General features: G+C 34.5%; 1 protein-coding gene across 2 annotated transcripts in view; it reads left to right on the top strand.

Annotated features, from left to right (window-relative positions):
- Nucleotides 1-15009, top strand: part of LOC135693530 (E3 ubiquitin-protein ligase rnf213-alpha) — an 82525-nt gene that overhangs the window by 57524 nt on the left and 9992 nt on the right. For both annotated transcript variants that reach the window (XM_089111385.1, XM_065212052.2), the window contains exons 55-71: nucleotides 753-1193; nucleotides 1795-1946; nucleotides 2232-2432; nucleotides 2776-2975; nucleotides 3307-3415; nucleotides 3984-4093; nucleotides 5567-5752; nucleotides 6372-6614; nucleotides 7532-7655; nucleotides 8621-9016; nucleotides 9334-9453; nucleotides 9664-9771; nucleotides 11038-11091; nucleotides 11311-11508; nucleotides 12008-12086; nucleotides 12832-12866; nucleotides 13595-13692. In XM_089111385.1, the coding sequence (XP_088967511.1) occupies nucleotides 753-1193; nucleotides 1795-1946; nucleotides 2232-2432; nucleotides 2776-2975; nucleotides 3307-3415; nucleotides 3984-4093; nucleotides 5567-5752; nucleotides 6372-6614; nucleotides 7532-7655; nucleotides 8621-9016; nucleotides 9334-9453; nucleotides 9664-9771; nucleotides 11038-11091; nucleotides 11311-11508; nucleotides 12008-12086; nucleotides 12832-12866; nucleotides 13595-13692 (2854 nt within the window). The remainder of the gene's footprint in view (nucleotides 1-752; nucleotides 1194-1794; nucleotides 1947-2231; nucleotides 2433-2775; nucleotides 2976-3306; nucleotides 3416-3983; nucleotides 4094-5566; nucleotides 5753-6371; nucleotides 6615-7531; nucleotides 7656-8620; nucleotides 9017-9333; nucleotides 9454-9663; nucleotides 9772-11037; nucleotides 11092-11310; nucleotides 11509-12007; nucleotides 12087-12831; nucleotides 12867-13594; nucleotides 13693-15009) is intronic.

Genomic DNA, 15009 nt, shown 5'->3' on the forward strand with positions numbered 1-15009 from the left:
TTTTTATATCTAAAACGGAACTACGTAATGCTGATTATGAAGAAATGTTTTTGAAGCAGCCAAAGCCCGATATACCTAGCCTAAATCTACGTGAACTAGTAAACTGGGTTCCATTTTCAATAGCCATCAAAGAGAAAAGAACAGCCACCACGGTCTTGCAAATCCAAAATTACTAATAAAACCTGCGATTCTGCTATCGGGCAGCATTTGCTAGAAAACCCAGATTGTGCTAAAAACTATAATGGCGACATGTTTCGGATTATTGGTAAAGCCCGATCGTCGTTCCACCTAGCAGTTTTAGAATCTATCTACATAAGCACGAAAAAACCGCTACTGTGTAGACAAAAGGAGTTCGTTTTCACCTTAGGACTCCATTGGTAACATTCTAATAGGCAAGCGGCACTGATTGGTCAACCTTTACAGTCATGTGCTCGTGTTTCTGATTGGCCTATTTCGATCCACAACTGGGTATATATATTTCTTAGCGTAGAGTTTTCGATCTATGATCTGACGTTTTAAACTCTGAAGAGTGTCAGACGAAAAGCTTTAGTTTACTAAATGTTTGCTTTTTTCAAAGCTATTTACAAGTTTTGTACCACCAAAAGATTGTAATGCTGATTCCTTAACCTTTAATCGTAATCGCAAAAATTATATGACGAACAATTAAAAATGATTAGAACTGCATTCGTTTGTACTCATTTTCCATTTATTCATGCAAAATGTTGTTTTTGATAGTATTGTTTTTGTTATAGATCCTAAACTTGCACAGAAATTTGCCTGTATACTGCTGAAAATCATTTATAAAGTTCTAAAATACAAAGAATCCCAGGCGATTGAGCAGAAAGACTGGTTCTTAGATGAAGCTGTTACTGGCCACAATATCCAAGAATGTGGAACATTCCGACGTGCATTGTCCTATCGCATCGAAAAAGAAATCGTTCCTATCCTCTCACACATCATAAATCAAATTGATAAAAACTGTAACTTGGACATACTGTTAGATGAGAGAAACCAAGACCTGTGGTTGAATTTATTTGCTTGCGAAGAGTTCATGAGCCTTGATTATGAAGAAATGTTTTTGAAGCAGCCAAAGCCCGATACACCTAGCCTAAATCTACGTGAACTTGTAAACTGGGTTCCATTTTCAATAGCCATCAAAGAGAAAATCAGTTCTTTTATCAAAGAGCATCAAGGTATGCCTATCTGTCTTTTTCCAAATATTGTTATATATAGAGTAAGCGTGATTGGGGATAAATAAATTTCTTGTGGTCGAACAAACGAGGAAATTCAACCCGGGTTGGTTTCATTCTGGATCGAGAAAAATTTAATATTTATTGATAATTTGACTTTCATCAACTGAATATTTGATGACCGCGAATTCATCAACACACCCCTTGCTCGAGTTTTTTTCCATTCACGTAGAGACTCTCTCAATGGGAACAATCAACCTAGATTGAGAAATGATTGCTTAAAAATTGATTTTCTAGTTGTTAAGCTGAAACTTAACCCGGGACGAAACAAAAAGTCGAATCTCCGCGCCGCGCAATATCGATCGATCAGATAATCTCTTGAATTCTAAGTAATAATTTGCTTTTTGAGATGACTCATGTTTTTGAATAGCCAATAGAATCATTTTTTTCAGTTTTATAATCATTGGACAAAATCATATTTAATATTGCCATCAGAGTAGCTAGGTAAAAATAAGATATGTCAGTCGAGAAAACTTAGCTTTAAGACCTGCGCATAAGATATTTTTAATAGTGAATTCAATTTCCTATACTGTATTCATTTTAGAAACGACAGGTAATTCAAAAAATATCTTGCAAAAAATGCTGCAACACACGTCTTATGGACATCATCTACTGAAGTTTTCACACAGAATTTTGAAAAGTTACCTTCGTGATCTTGTTTATATTGAATATGATGTCAACGAAGAAGAACATGAGGTAATTATTTTATTGGTTTTCGATTTCAATGGTGAGCTGTGTACATATATAAAGTAACATTCTTGTCTCTTTTCTTGTAGAAAAAAAAAGATGGGATCACCTTATGAGAACAGAAACTATTTTTACAGGCTACCTCCTAAAGTCTTTGATTGCATTAGAGGGTTTCGTTACCAAGTGATCGCTCCTTAGCTTGGAGGTCTCTGTTGTTAAAGTTCGTTGCTAACAGAGATGCCAACTCAGAATATTTGTGTTTGTACATATCGATAAATGAAGTATCTTTTTTAGCTTGTAGCGATGTCAATCATTGCTCGTGCAAGTAAACAACGAGGCAACAATAAGGCAGCAGTCGATATTATTGATATGCATCTGGTTTCAAGTTGTGCGGTCTTTCAACAACGTATGCAATGCTTGCTGCTATTGTCGAAGCAAATGTCAAAAGAAGAAATTTTGGCTTTAGGAAGAATGGTTTCTGATGCAGAAGACGTTGTAAGTGCATTTTGATGAAAAGACATGGTCATATGTTATCAAAAATGTTGAATCCTTTTTAAAAATACATGCTTAAATTTTCTGCTTTTTGCTGTCTTTAAACAAGCTCTAACCTAAAGTTTGTATGGTAATATAAAAATTTTTGTATGTGGATCACTTTCGGTTCAATATTTTATTTTAATGAATTTCTGTCATTTTTGCAATCAATATTTTTTATTTTTAAGGTTATCAAATTGCACGAAGTAAGTTCTTGATAGCCATTTTTAATTTGCTTCTTTCAAAATATTGCTTAGAATTTTTTTCAATAGGGATCTAAATTTTCATGTACTTTTGAAATCTCTAGGTTGTCGACGTGATCTGCTTAAAGCAAAGCATTGAGAGATTGTATCCTGAAATCGAACACTTGCTGGACCAACAAATGCGTTTTAAATGGTGCAAAGATGTGCAAGCACTAAGACTGCCTACCGATCAAATATTCCATTTATTTTATTCTAAGCCTGAAGAGTTTATCGCTGTGGCAAAAGATGTCTTTGAGGATGCAAGGTTATCATTGAAACTGTAACATGTTTTTTGAACCTAACCATCTCTTGAATGTTTTAACCAAATTTTCCATATGTTCCGAAATTCAAAGAAAGTTCTTTTCATTCCTGCTTTCCCTATTTAACCTTAAATCTGCCTAAAACCTAAAACGTGAACAATTCAAAGTATTAGGTTTGAATTATTAAAGTTCAAAGTATTAAAACGCTAAGATGAAACGCTTTATTCTTTTGAGCTAACAAAAGCAAGTTTTTTGGAAATCTTTTAGAAAGCTCCTTTTAAACTCATCATTAGAATGGAATTTTTTCTGTGGTATGCATTTCATTTTCTTGTTCAGAGTTATGTGGACAAGGCTCCTTTTGATCAAAGAATTCGTTGAACACATTTGCCCGGCCGGAAAAGCAAGTAGCGGAAAGGATGTTGAAGTTGCCTTAGAACTTTGGGAGGTATATCATAATACAACTTGTCTTGCAAATCATATCATATCATATCATATCATATTATATTATATTATATTATATTATATTATATTATATTATATTATATTATATTATATTATATTATATTATATTATATTATATTATATTATTTGTTTATGTTTTGTTATATTATTTATGTTATGCTATAAGTGTTTTACAGTGTTATAACACTTTATGTAATAAAGTTTTATATTACATTTTTATATAGAACAGTATTACTTATTTTATGCTATATTCTAATTTATATCATATTATATTACACTAGAATCATATTATAGCAGTTTTTTATATTATATCATATTATACTTGATTATCTTACATAATATTACATTTTTCAGTATTATACTGCGTTTTATTGTCTAATATTTTGTTATAAGCGCTATTTTTTTCTTATATTATTGTTCAAGATGGAAAATTCAGAGACATTATACCAGTATAGATTTATTTATGACCTTTGAATATGCCAAATAATCGCATTCAATTTACCTTCTTTCTCAGTCAATTGATTTTTTTTAACAATTTATACTCTTTTTAGGCTCTAAAGGCTATTAACGACGATATGTCATCAGCATCATCCTGGATATTCCTGAAAGAGCAGTTGCAGATTTTGAGCAGTAGATGGGAGAGCTCTCTTGACTCTAAGCTGTAAGGATGTTTAGAAAATAGACTTTTACTGCGAGGTTTCTCAAAAGCCTTGCTTTTTACTCTGTCTTCTGATGTATACCCTCTTTCTGATAAGACTTAAAGCTTCTATTTTATTCACATCAGTACATAATACATGTACTTATTGAGAAGGGTAAAGGCAGAATTCAATGTATTCTATGTGGAACAAGGCTGGTGAACCTTTGATTGCTCAACAATAGTATTTTTGCTAGCCACTGAATCTTGAATCTTGAAAACAATTCCAGAAAGGTGACACTCCAGAAATTGTTCATGAAAGTGTAACCCCTGTATTGGATGATATAGAACCAGTTCCAACAAGCGACTGGCAATAATAACATCATGCTGTTTGCCGTTGACACGTTGACATACTAGGCTGTTTTTTGCCTAGTATGTTATGCATAGGCTGTTTTTTGAACAAAATTTGTTTTTAATTTGCGGGTACTTCCTGTAGTTGACAGAGGAATGGGATTTCATAACTTCTACTTCTATCCCTCTTATTATCCAAAAATTTCATTTCTTATTGTAAGGGGGGTGTTGTGCTCAGCGTGACGTGACGCAAGGGGGCCTTGTGAAAAAACGCGATAGAGCGTGGTGATGAGGAGTGGATGGGTCAAAAGAGGTAATTTTTGCGTGATGTAGTTATCAAATAGCCCCCTAAGTGAGAGTTTCATCATGTCTGTGGCAACAACAACCCTTGGAACTGTAATTTGAAACCCTAACCAGTGAACAACACTCAAACTTTTATAACTTGTGAACCTGTCAACAAGGCCATCCTTATACCTTCCGTACCATTCCTAGACCGTGACAATAACCACTGAACCATCCACACACCTTCCCTGTTCCACGACCTTAACCACTGAGCGCTCCATACACCTTGACTAGCCCATAACCCTAACCACCGAGCCATCCTCACACCTTCCCAAGTTCATGACCCTAACCATTTAGCCGTCCTCGCACCTTGACTTGTTTGCGATCTAGCCACTCAGTTGCCCTCTTAACTTGCCTTGTCCGCGGCCATAACCACTGAGCCATCCTCACACCTTCCCGTGTCCGAGACCTTGACAACTGAGCCATCTTCACACCGTTCAAAGCCCACGACTTTTACCACTTAGCCATGCTAACACTTTGCCAAGCCTGCATAATCCTCTAAAAATATTGGCTACGCCAAGATCGTGTATTTTGTTGTGGCTTCCGTATTAACTCGAAGTTCTGCCTTTCTAATGCATATCATTCAATATATCATTTGCTACAAACATGGTCTTAAGTTGGAGATTATCAGCAAATGCAACTTTGTAACTCGATGCTTTTGCAGCAGTAAAGTAATATATATCTTTAATTGAAAAGATCCTTTGAGCGACTTAAGATAAGAGATTGTTTGTTGCTGACTTAAACTTTGTTCCACTTCATATTCTTTACTATATGTCGATGTAAATATGCGATTTTCTCAATCTACAGTGAAGAGATTTTGGAATGCATAGTTTGTGAAGAGCCTTTGGAGGATCGTATCCAGTTTCCTTGTCTCCATGTGACGTGTTTCAAATGTGCTCATCAATGGTTAGTTAAAGATGGGAAAGAAACATGCCTTGTTTGCCAAGCACAAGTGCCAGTTGAATTCAAAATCAAAGAACAAAAAAAGAAGAAGTATGATTTTTATTTTACTTTAAGCTGCCTTCCAAAGCAATGGAAATCTTTTCTCGATGTGAAACATCATTCTGAGTTTCTTGCTTGTTTCAGCGAATCGTTTTTAATCCAACATCAGATTTTAGATTCAAAGATATGTTTGAAATATTGATAGCTGTCGTTGAAAGCTGCTTCACTCATCAAGAAAATTGTGATGGGAGGTGATGGGGCCACCTGTTTCAATACATAACAGCTTTTGAAAAAAAAACATTTGAGTAAACTAAAGATTTTCGTCTGACACTCTGCAGAGTATAAAACTTGAGAACATAGATCGAAAACTCTACGCTTGGAAACATAATTACCCAGTTGTGGATAGAAATAGACCAATCAGAAACGTAAGCACATGACTGTTGAGGTTGCCCGATCAATGCCACTTTCCTATTGAGAATGTTACCAATGGAGTCCAAAGGTGAACACGAGCTCCTTTTGTCTAAGCAATAGCTGTTTTTCGAACTTAAGATTTTTTGCATAAAATGTTTCTTGTTAACTTGTTAGAATGCTATGAAGGAATGACATATAATTTTTTTGTTCCTTTTGTATTATCAAACTTGAATTTTCTTTTTTCAATTTTGCATTACAGTGAAGTAATTTATGAACTTGGCAACTTCAGAAAACGTTGCGTTGGGTTCTTCATGGAAGCAGTGTCCATTTTCTGTTTTTCTTCGGAAAACGCTGTAAGAAATGAAGAAATCATTGAGTTTATGATTACTCTTGTGACGACGGCAAAGCACCAGACAAAGCAGTTGTCACCTTTTCCAGATTTTGGTATCGACCAGACGCCAACAGTGCGGTCTTTTCTTATTCAGCAGCTCTTGAAGGCTAAGTATGTCTACCTTGATAATAATGATTTAGTCCTCTATCTTAGTAAAAATTTATTAAGAAAAATTTCTTTTACTATCAAAGATTTTGGCAATTTTTTTAAACGAAGAATTGGGAAAACTGGCTTTGCTCACATTTAGAAACAAGAAAAAAATCGTGTCTTTATTTTCAGATGTTCCATAAAATCATGTTGTTTAATAATGTTGAATCATAAACTCAAATTGAATAGAATTTCAAAAAAGCTTTATATGTCTGGACTTATGCCAGCTTGATCTGGACTTTTGACTTTCTAAAATGAAATCGACCATTAGACTCAATCAAGCAAGTCCTTGTTGAATAATCCTACTCTCCCTCGATGCTTCGAATACTTTTGGGAGGGGAGTGTAGTACATGCTAAAACTTTACCGCAAGATCTGAATTTCAATTCATGTAGGCCCTTTTTTATGCTCAGTGCGAACCTATCTGTTCAGTGATAAATCCAACCAAAATGTGCGGTAATACCTATAAAGAATACATTGTTGAATCAATTATTTATAGTTCACAAAAGTAACTAAAAAGCATTTTCTCCCCCAAATACAATCTCTAGATGCAGTGTTTTTAATATTAAAGAGTGGTTGTGCAGTGATAACATTTTTCTTAAGATAGGGCTTAAACTCCTGCGTCTTTTTCGTTAATGCATCTGTAAGGCAACAAACTTTAAGTTGAAAAATGTTTTTATGGCATTATTCTGGCCTTATCGCTTCCCATATATGACACATGCCCAGATTTTTGACACATTAATGCATAAAACGTTTCAACAACAGTATTTTTGATAGCTAAAACAACTATATGATATTATTCTTAGCGTCGTCAAAAAGTTATTTTCTCTTCCATAAACAATCAATGAAATTTTATTTTTCTAATTGAAATTTTTCATCACAGGGATCTCAGCTCCCAATCTGAACATTATCTGCAGCGTTACCTTGCGAATGAGGCCTATCTCCTAAGCGAGGACGACGTTTCTGCACGTCTTGAACTTTGCCTTTTGCTGGTTCAATGTTATGAGGTTTGCAAGCAACTTCTTTGTACTAGGACATGTAAAAATGGCTTTTAAAACAACCATTTCAAGACTGATAAACCTTTTCCCCTGACACTCTTCAGAGTACACCAGAATAGTGATCGAAAATGTTAAGCTAGGAAACAAATATACCCAGTTGTGGATCGAAAGAGACTAATCAGAAATGCAGGTTGACATATATTGATTACACTCCATTCCCGAATAAACAGGGCGGGTGGAAAATTTCCCAAATCAGAATAAACGGGGGTGGGGGATTATTGGAATTAACGGGACGGGGGAATCCCCAAACAATAATAAACAGGTTAATCATTAACTGTTAATGGTTAACAGTTCGTTGAAACTGGAAGCAGAAGAAGTGCAAGCAAGACGCTGGTTTCTTAAAAAAGCAACATGTATTTATTACAAAGAAATTTATTAGAAGTTTTCAGTTTTACATATTTTGCCGCTCTTTCTTCCTATTTTCGATGTGCTTGCTTACGCTATGATGGGCTTTGTTGTTTACACTTTGCAGTTTCTTAATACTGTAATATAATGATGTAACGCGTGGATTATTTTCAAAAAAAAATGAACGGGGGGGGGGGTGTTCGTTCAGTCTGCAAAGTATACTCTGGTGTTGCTAAAGCAAAATATTGCACCGTTTTTCGTGTTATATCTAAATTGACGATCAATTATATTTATAGAAAGGGATTAATCCTTCATTACACCGCGGCCAGTAATTTCTTTTTTCATGATTTCTTTTTTCAAAAAATGCCTGCTTTCTTAGATGCAGCGTTGTTTCTAGATTATTCAGTATAATAGCATTTATGATTGTTTATTTGTTGTAAGATAGCGTGAAGTTCCAAGATGATTCATGACCCATAACCATTCTGAGGGAGATATTCTAAAAGATTTTGTGTCATCTTCTTTTATAAGTTTTAATGAAGTCTTTTGAAATTTTAAATGTTTTCCCGAAGGATTTCAGACTTGCTGGATTTAGTAAGACTCAGTCAGATGATGTGTTGCTTGAGCAGCTCTGTTCGAGGCTCGAGAGGGTACGAAACATTTGTTCCAGTTACCTTCCAGTTAGTCATGTGCAATCATTACAGACAATTGCAGATTTGCGAGCAACAATAACAAACGTTGCCGAGATTACTTATAACGATATCATCGAAAACAACTTTGGTAGTAACTTCAAGCAAACTCTACGTAAACTGTATACCTTGCTTAAGAATATTTGCTTAGAGGAAAGCAGCAACAACTTGAAGAAGTTTTTCATGCGACAGTTGCTGCGCAGATTCGGCATCGCAGTGTTACGAAAAATTTTGGCTACAGAAGATTTTAAGTGGCTTGAATCCAATGAAGATGAAGAGGTGAGAAATATGTCTTAGCAAAAGTAAAAGTAAGAAAACAATTGTCGCTGTGCTGAGAATGTTTTGCAATGAACAGTCCCATGCATCTTTCTTTATGGTCATTCATAATGTTGAGGATGGGAATTTTGTTTCGCATCCTGACTTTTGATAGCATTGGAAACTGCTCGTAAAACGGGTGTAGTCAGAAAGATAGGATTCGGCTACAATTGCGCCGCTGAGACCGACATTTAGACTAACTGTCTATTTATTTTGTGCACTGCACATAATAGACCTTTTATTTTATTTTGATTTTGTAACGCACTTGAATCATTTCATAGCTTACGAATGCATCCCCGGATCGGTTCATTTTGTATGGCGACGAATACAGGAGAATAAGAGAAGAGATTGGAGAAGCTGTAATGCGAGAATCAGTTGATAATCTCGAGCTTCATCCCGAGGTATCTAAAACAATTCCTCCTTTTGACTAAGTAAACCTTTTTGCTATTTTTAGTGATTTAGTCCTCATCGTTATTAATTATGCTATGTGACTAAAGTATGAAATTGTAAGATACACAACATAAGAAGTTTGATGTATTAATCACTGCCATATTTCTTTACTTCCATGTTTAAGACAACTTGTCTAAAGTAATTTATTTTCTGATTGTTAGGAAGAACTTTCTTCTCCGGACACATTGAGAGAAGCCTTAGCATTACTAAGTGTTTACAGAGAGGTTACTACCTCTTACTCAGTAAGGCCGAAGCAGCCTGAAAAAGAGGTGAGTTGCATGGTTTCACTGGTTGTTTTAAAGTATGTTTTTTTCTGTCAATTTCTGTCAATGTCAAAGTCACATGAAGTGTGGTTTTTACCCGTTTTATTAATTATTATTACCATGTTTGGGTAATTAAGGTATGTTTCTCACTGGTATTTTGGATTGATCTTGCCACCATTGTATCAATAAGAAAACATAAATATAACGCCAGGCCTTACACACAGCATATACAAGTAGCGCTTTCGTGAAACAACCTAGATCGTAGACTGTGGAATGGAATATGTTTTCCAGAATATCACACATTGCAAAACCTATGAAGGTTGTAATCAGACCAATGAACTCTTGAAAGCACTTTAGTTTGGTAAGCATTTCCTTAACCTCCTAGATCCTTGAGCGTTTCCTAAATGTAACACAAAATTAAGACCTGCTCATCACGTTTAGTGATTTTAAACGTAACATTTTAGTTTCCGTTCGATTTCCAACTGCGTTTCCTCAAATAACTTAAATCAACTTTCCGGTCTAATTTCAGGCTGACAGGAACCAGCATGTTTTTCATTTAATAGCGCCATAAAGTTCTCAAGTTATGACGTCAAAAATCTCTATTTCTATAATTTTTATCTCTGGATCCCATTAACAGAAATAGCACCATGAAATACCTCCAGATGTGCTAAATCAGTAAATTGTGTCACGAATTGGCTGAAATATGGCCACACAAGCACTGGTTCTTTTCCGATGAAACCTCTGCATTTTGGTCTCTGTACATGACTTTATGAACAGAGCCAAAATTACAGTACTTCATTAGCAAGCTTCAAATTTTTCATTGGCCATACGTCACCCGAATTTTGACACATTAACTGATTTTGTTAATAAGCTTTTTTGATTTTAACTTCCAATATTTAAAGATTTAAGGTAGGTAAAAGTATTTTCTCTCTATAGTTGTAAAAAGTAACTATTTGAGTATTGTCTACCAAAAGATGAAGTTGTTTGACTTGATACTTCTTGCAAAATCTGTTCCAGAGTTCAACTACCAATTTCGTGAAAGCAATCTATTGTTCCCAAATTTTTCTCAATGAACCTCAATTTTTCTCCCCCCTCTCATAGTTCATATTTTATCTTGGCTCTGCCACTAGGAACACAGCAAGCTAAACTTGCCCAAAGAGTGTTCTTAAAATATTATCTTGTGTTTTTTATGTTATGTTCTCAAATTTAAAACAATTTAAAGATATGTTTTTGTGACGTCACACTCAAGAACTTTTTTCTATTTAATTCCAGTTGCTAGACAAGATCCTGGAATGCCTCAAGAGTAAAGGATTAGTTCAAAACGAGGTAATGATTCTTACTGGTATTTTTAAACACAACAGTTAATTAAACCAAAAAATATCTAAAAGGCTCGATAGCAGCCAAATCCTCTCAACAAAAGCATCATACGTTTTATCATTCAATACTTTTACTTTCTTATTAATTAATTTATCTATCAAAACTGAACTTGTCTTTTTCTCGGATCGATAAAGATTTTTTGTAACAAGCTTTCGCGTATCTCCACAGAATCTTGCAAAATTGCTGCTGAATAACATGCAAGGAAACGGATTTGAAAAGTTGAAATGCACTCCTTTCTTTGATGACCAAGAGCGTCAAATATCAGAAGTTGTCATTCATACGATGATTGTCCTTTCGTTAAAATCAGCCACTACCCCTATCTTACAACCACTTGCGTTGATTTCTTTACGCCCTCAAGACATGATGGTGTGTAACCTTTTTTATCTTCTCTGCTTTTATTGGTTTATGACAAGATTTTCTTCGTGTAATCAGTGTCATCAGCTAATTTGCTATAAGTCCTGTCCTCTCTCATTTTCCATGTTCTTTCATCATTCAATACAGTTAAGTGTGTTTCGATTGGGCAAAAGCCAGCTGAATTATTTCAAGCCATTATGATGTTTATAATTGGGAAACCAAGACATTGATATTTTTAAAGCCAAATGTCAGAAAATCAATTCTTATGATTTAAACTAAAATATTTAATGTAAATTTGATATTTATATAAAATTTGTTAAGCTTAACAAATGGGATGAAAATGGTGAATCACAATCATTAGAGTAAATAGGTTCTAAGTGAGTTTAAGGATGCAGATGAACTAAATAACTAATACTGTCTACTTATTAAGTCTCACGTTTAAAGAGGAAACTTGTCTCGTAAGTTAGAAAAAACATATCAAGATACCTATATGTATTTATTGTTCTTGAAGAATTCTTTTCTACCAACAATGCCTGACGACCATTTAACAGATGTTTTTGATGCTGCTCAAGGAACATGGAAAACATACTGTAAGTGCAAACATTTTTATTGTCCTTGTTCTGTTTTCGTTACGGAGAATCTGATCTCATTCTATTAGTAAAAAGGGAGAAGTCTGCAAAATGTACACTAAGCTAGTTGCCCAACTTGTTTATCCTACTTTTTGAAGAAACAAGAACAAAAAGTGTTAAGATAGATTCGAAATGTCTCGGATAAACAGCGATTATCCCTTCACAGTGTTTTCCGTATCCCTCAAGGAATCCGATGTCCACTAATAAATTCGCATAATTTGTAAACCTTTTTTATCTTGTCTACTTGCCCCCTTCAGCACAAAAATATATATTTAGTGCAATCTCCAACAAGCTCTATAATAGGCCCTACACTAGGCCCTACAATATAATATATTGGTTTCATTAAAGCTTAAAATCTGTAATGTATTTATTATTTTTATAAAATCTCAAGAGTTAGTATCACTCACACAATTCATTTAAAACAGATTTGGATGATTCACAATACATTACATTAAAGAAAAATATTTTTTTTGTATGATAGCAAATAAAAGGTTCAATTACTTTGCCTCATATTTATATGTATTTAGGGGATTTTGGTGGGTTTATTTGGAAGAGAAAATCATTTTGGTTATAGCATGTATCTCTTGTTGGGGGTATCACAATGGCGTCATTTTATCACTTTTTCAGTCATTACGTCTTGCGAACGATTGCCTTATTAACAGCGCAAGGCTTTTCCATTCATTATCTTTGTTGTTTGTCGTTTTAGATTGCCCAAATCGACACCCCTATATCGTCACCCAGGTTGGTTTAGATTGCAATAGATCTTTGAGTATTTGTGTGTATTTTGTAATGTTTTACATTTGTATAATTGAATATAGCATATACATTAAGATGGCGATAAAGTCACAAATAACCTTAATTTGTCGTTTTTCTAAGTACGTCTGACGTAATAGGCTGATAGTTATCACTGGGGAATCGAAGCATTAAATGATAAAAAACATTGTATTATCTTTTAAGATTCAATCTGCTAGTCATCATATCAAAAGTTATTTTGGATACTTTTCCTCATTAGCCATCGTATATAGAATACGTATTCAAGAGTAATTTTTAAAGAAATTTAATTTCTACTATTGACCGGGACGAACAGTTAGATATTGTTGCAATTTCATACTTCTTCCCCTCCACTCACACAGCCTTTGTTTTTCCTAATATAAAGACTGTGGACTTATATCCATAAAATCTCTGTAATATATCCTAAGCAGGGACCGAGGAAGGTAGTGGGGGGGATTGAAGGGGCTATTTCCCCCAAATAATTTCAAAATGCACTTGAAACCATTCAAAAAGTCACCCTTGCTTTTAATTTTTAGCATGTTCAGCCCCCCAAAATGTTTTAGCCCTCTTCCTCTGTAATATGCTTCGCGGTCCTTGATCCTAAGGACTTTGTTGCATTTCCAAAATTTATCAAGGAAACGTCAACTCAGACTTCTTTGTCTTTTCTCATTATCAAGTAATCGGGTTTATTTTTTTAGTGTGGTATGCCCGTTGAAAAATCCATTTGTCCAGTTTGCAGAGGTGAAATTGGTGGAATTGATCATAGACCAACTGCAGGAAACGTAGAAGCTCAAAGGTTTGTCAAGATTTGTTCACTCAAGTAATCCAATCCAAAAAGTTTACCTCATCATTGATTTTCTTGAGATTTCAGCCGAACCATATACAACACATTCGATGAGAAACGGGTACAGTTGAAAATGAAGAATATATTAAAATCAATGCAATTGAGAAAAATATTTGATGTTTTGAGAAGATGCACCGTTTGGATAATCAATGGAGTGAACCAGTTTTTAGGAAGACCTTTAAAAGTACAGTGGACTTTTAACAATATCAATTGATAGCAACAGGTGCAAAATTATAAAGCTATAAAGCCATTGTATTTTTTGCATTTTAAAAAAATCAATTTTTTCTTCTCTCTGATTTAAGGTTTCCTCAAAGCTTTTTGTTGGGCTCAAAACAAATATTTTATAACAGGCTTGTTACCTCTTTACACTTGGTTTTTGTTAAAGTATGTTATTCTGCTGCAGTTCTTTATTTGTCAGTTCAGTGACGGTTTCAGGATTGCAGGCGCTTTTTTACAGCCTTATCTTTCTTAAGCTTATTCGAGAGGGGGCATTGATGGATTTCAACAGAAATCACATTTCCTTAGTTTTCTATTACATTTCTGCAGTAAAAGGCACACTGTCGTGCTGCTAGTTGGAATACCAAAAATTGTATTTGTTTTCCTACACAAGATTATTGGTTTACAAAAATAATAGTGTTGCTCTACCAAGACTATAGTATGTTGTGCCATAGAAATTGTCTTGGTTTACCAAAACAATAGTATTGATCTGCCAAAGCTATTTTATCGATCTGCCAAAGCCCTATTATTGGTCTGCCCAAGCTATAGTATTGGTCTAACAAAGCTATATTATTGATTTGCCAAAGCTATAGTATTGGTCTGTAATAGCTATACTATTGGTCTGCCAAAACAATAGTATTCAGCTGCCAAAGCTATAGTATTGAAATCTCAAAGCTATAATATTGATCCGACAATGCCATAGAACTGGTCTGCAAAAGCTATAGTATTCAACTGCCAAAGCTATATTATTGATATGCCAAAGGTATAATATTGGTCTGTCAAGGCTATAATGTTTATCTGCCAAAGCTATGATATTGATCTGCCAAAGCTATGATATTGGTCTGCCAAAGCTATATTATTGATCTGCCAAAGTAATAAGATTAACCCACTAATGCAGTTGTATTGACCTATCAAAAAAGAACGATGCGTCACCTATGTCCACAGTTATTATACATCAAACCTCCACTCGTGAAAGTCCAATGGACATGGTGCAGTGATTTTTTAAACAGAAAATCTTATATTTTCCTAACCTTCAATTGTTTTTTTTCACGT

The sequence above is a fragment of the Rhopilema esculentum genome, chromosome 11, assembly GCF_057945365.1.
Source record: "Rhopilema esculentum isolate cy_ngs chromosome 11, ASM5794536v1, whole genome shotgun sequence".
NCBI classification, from domain to species: Eukaryota; Metazoa; Cnidaria; class Scyphozoa; order Rhizostomeae; family Rhizostomatidae; genus Rhopilema; species Rhopilema esculentum.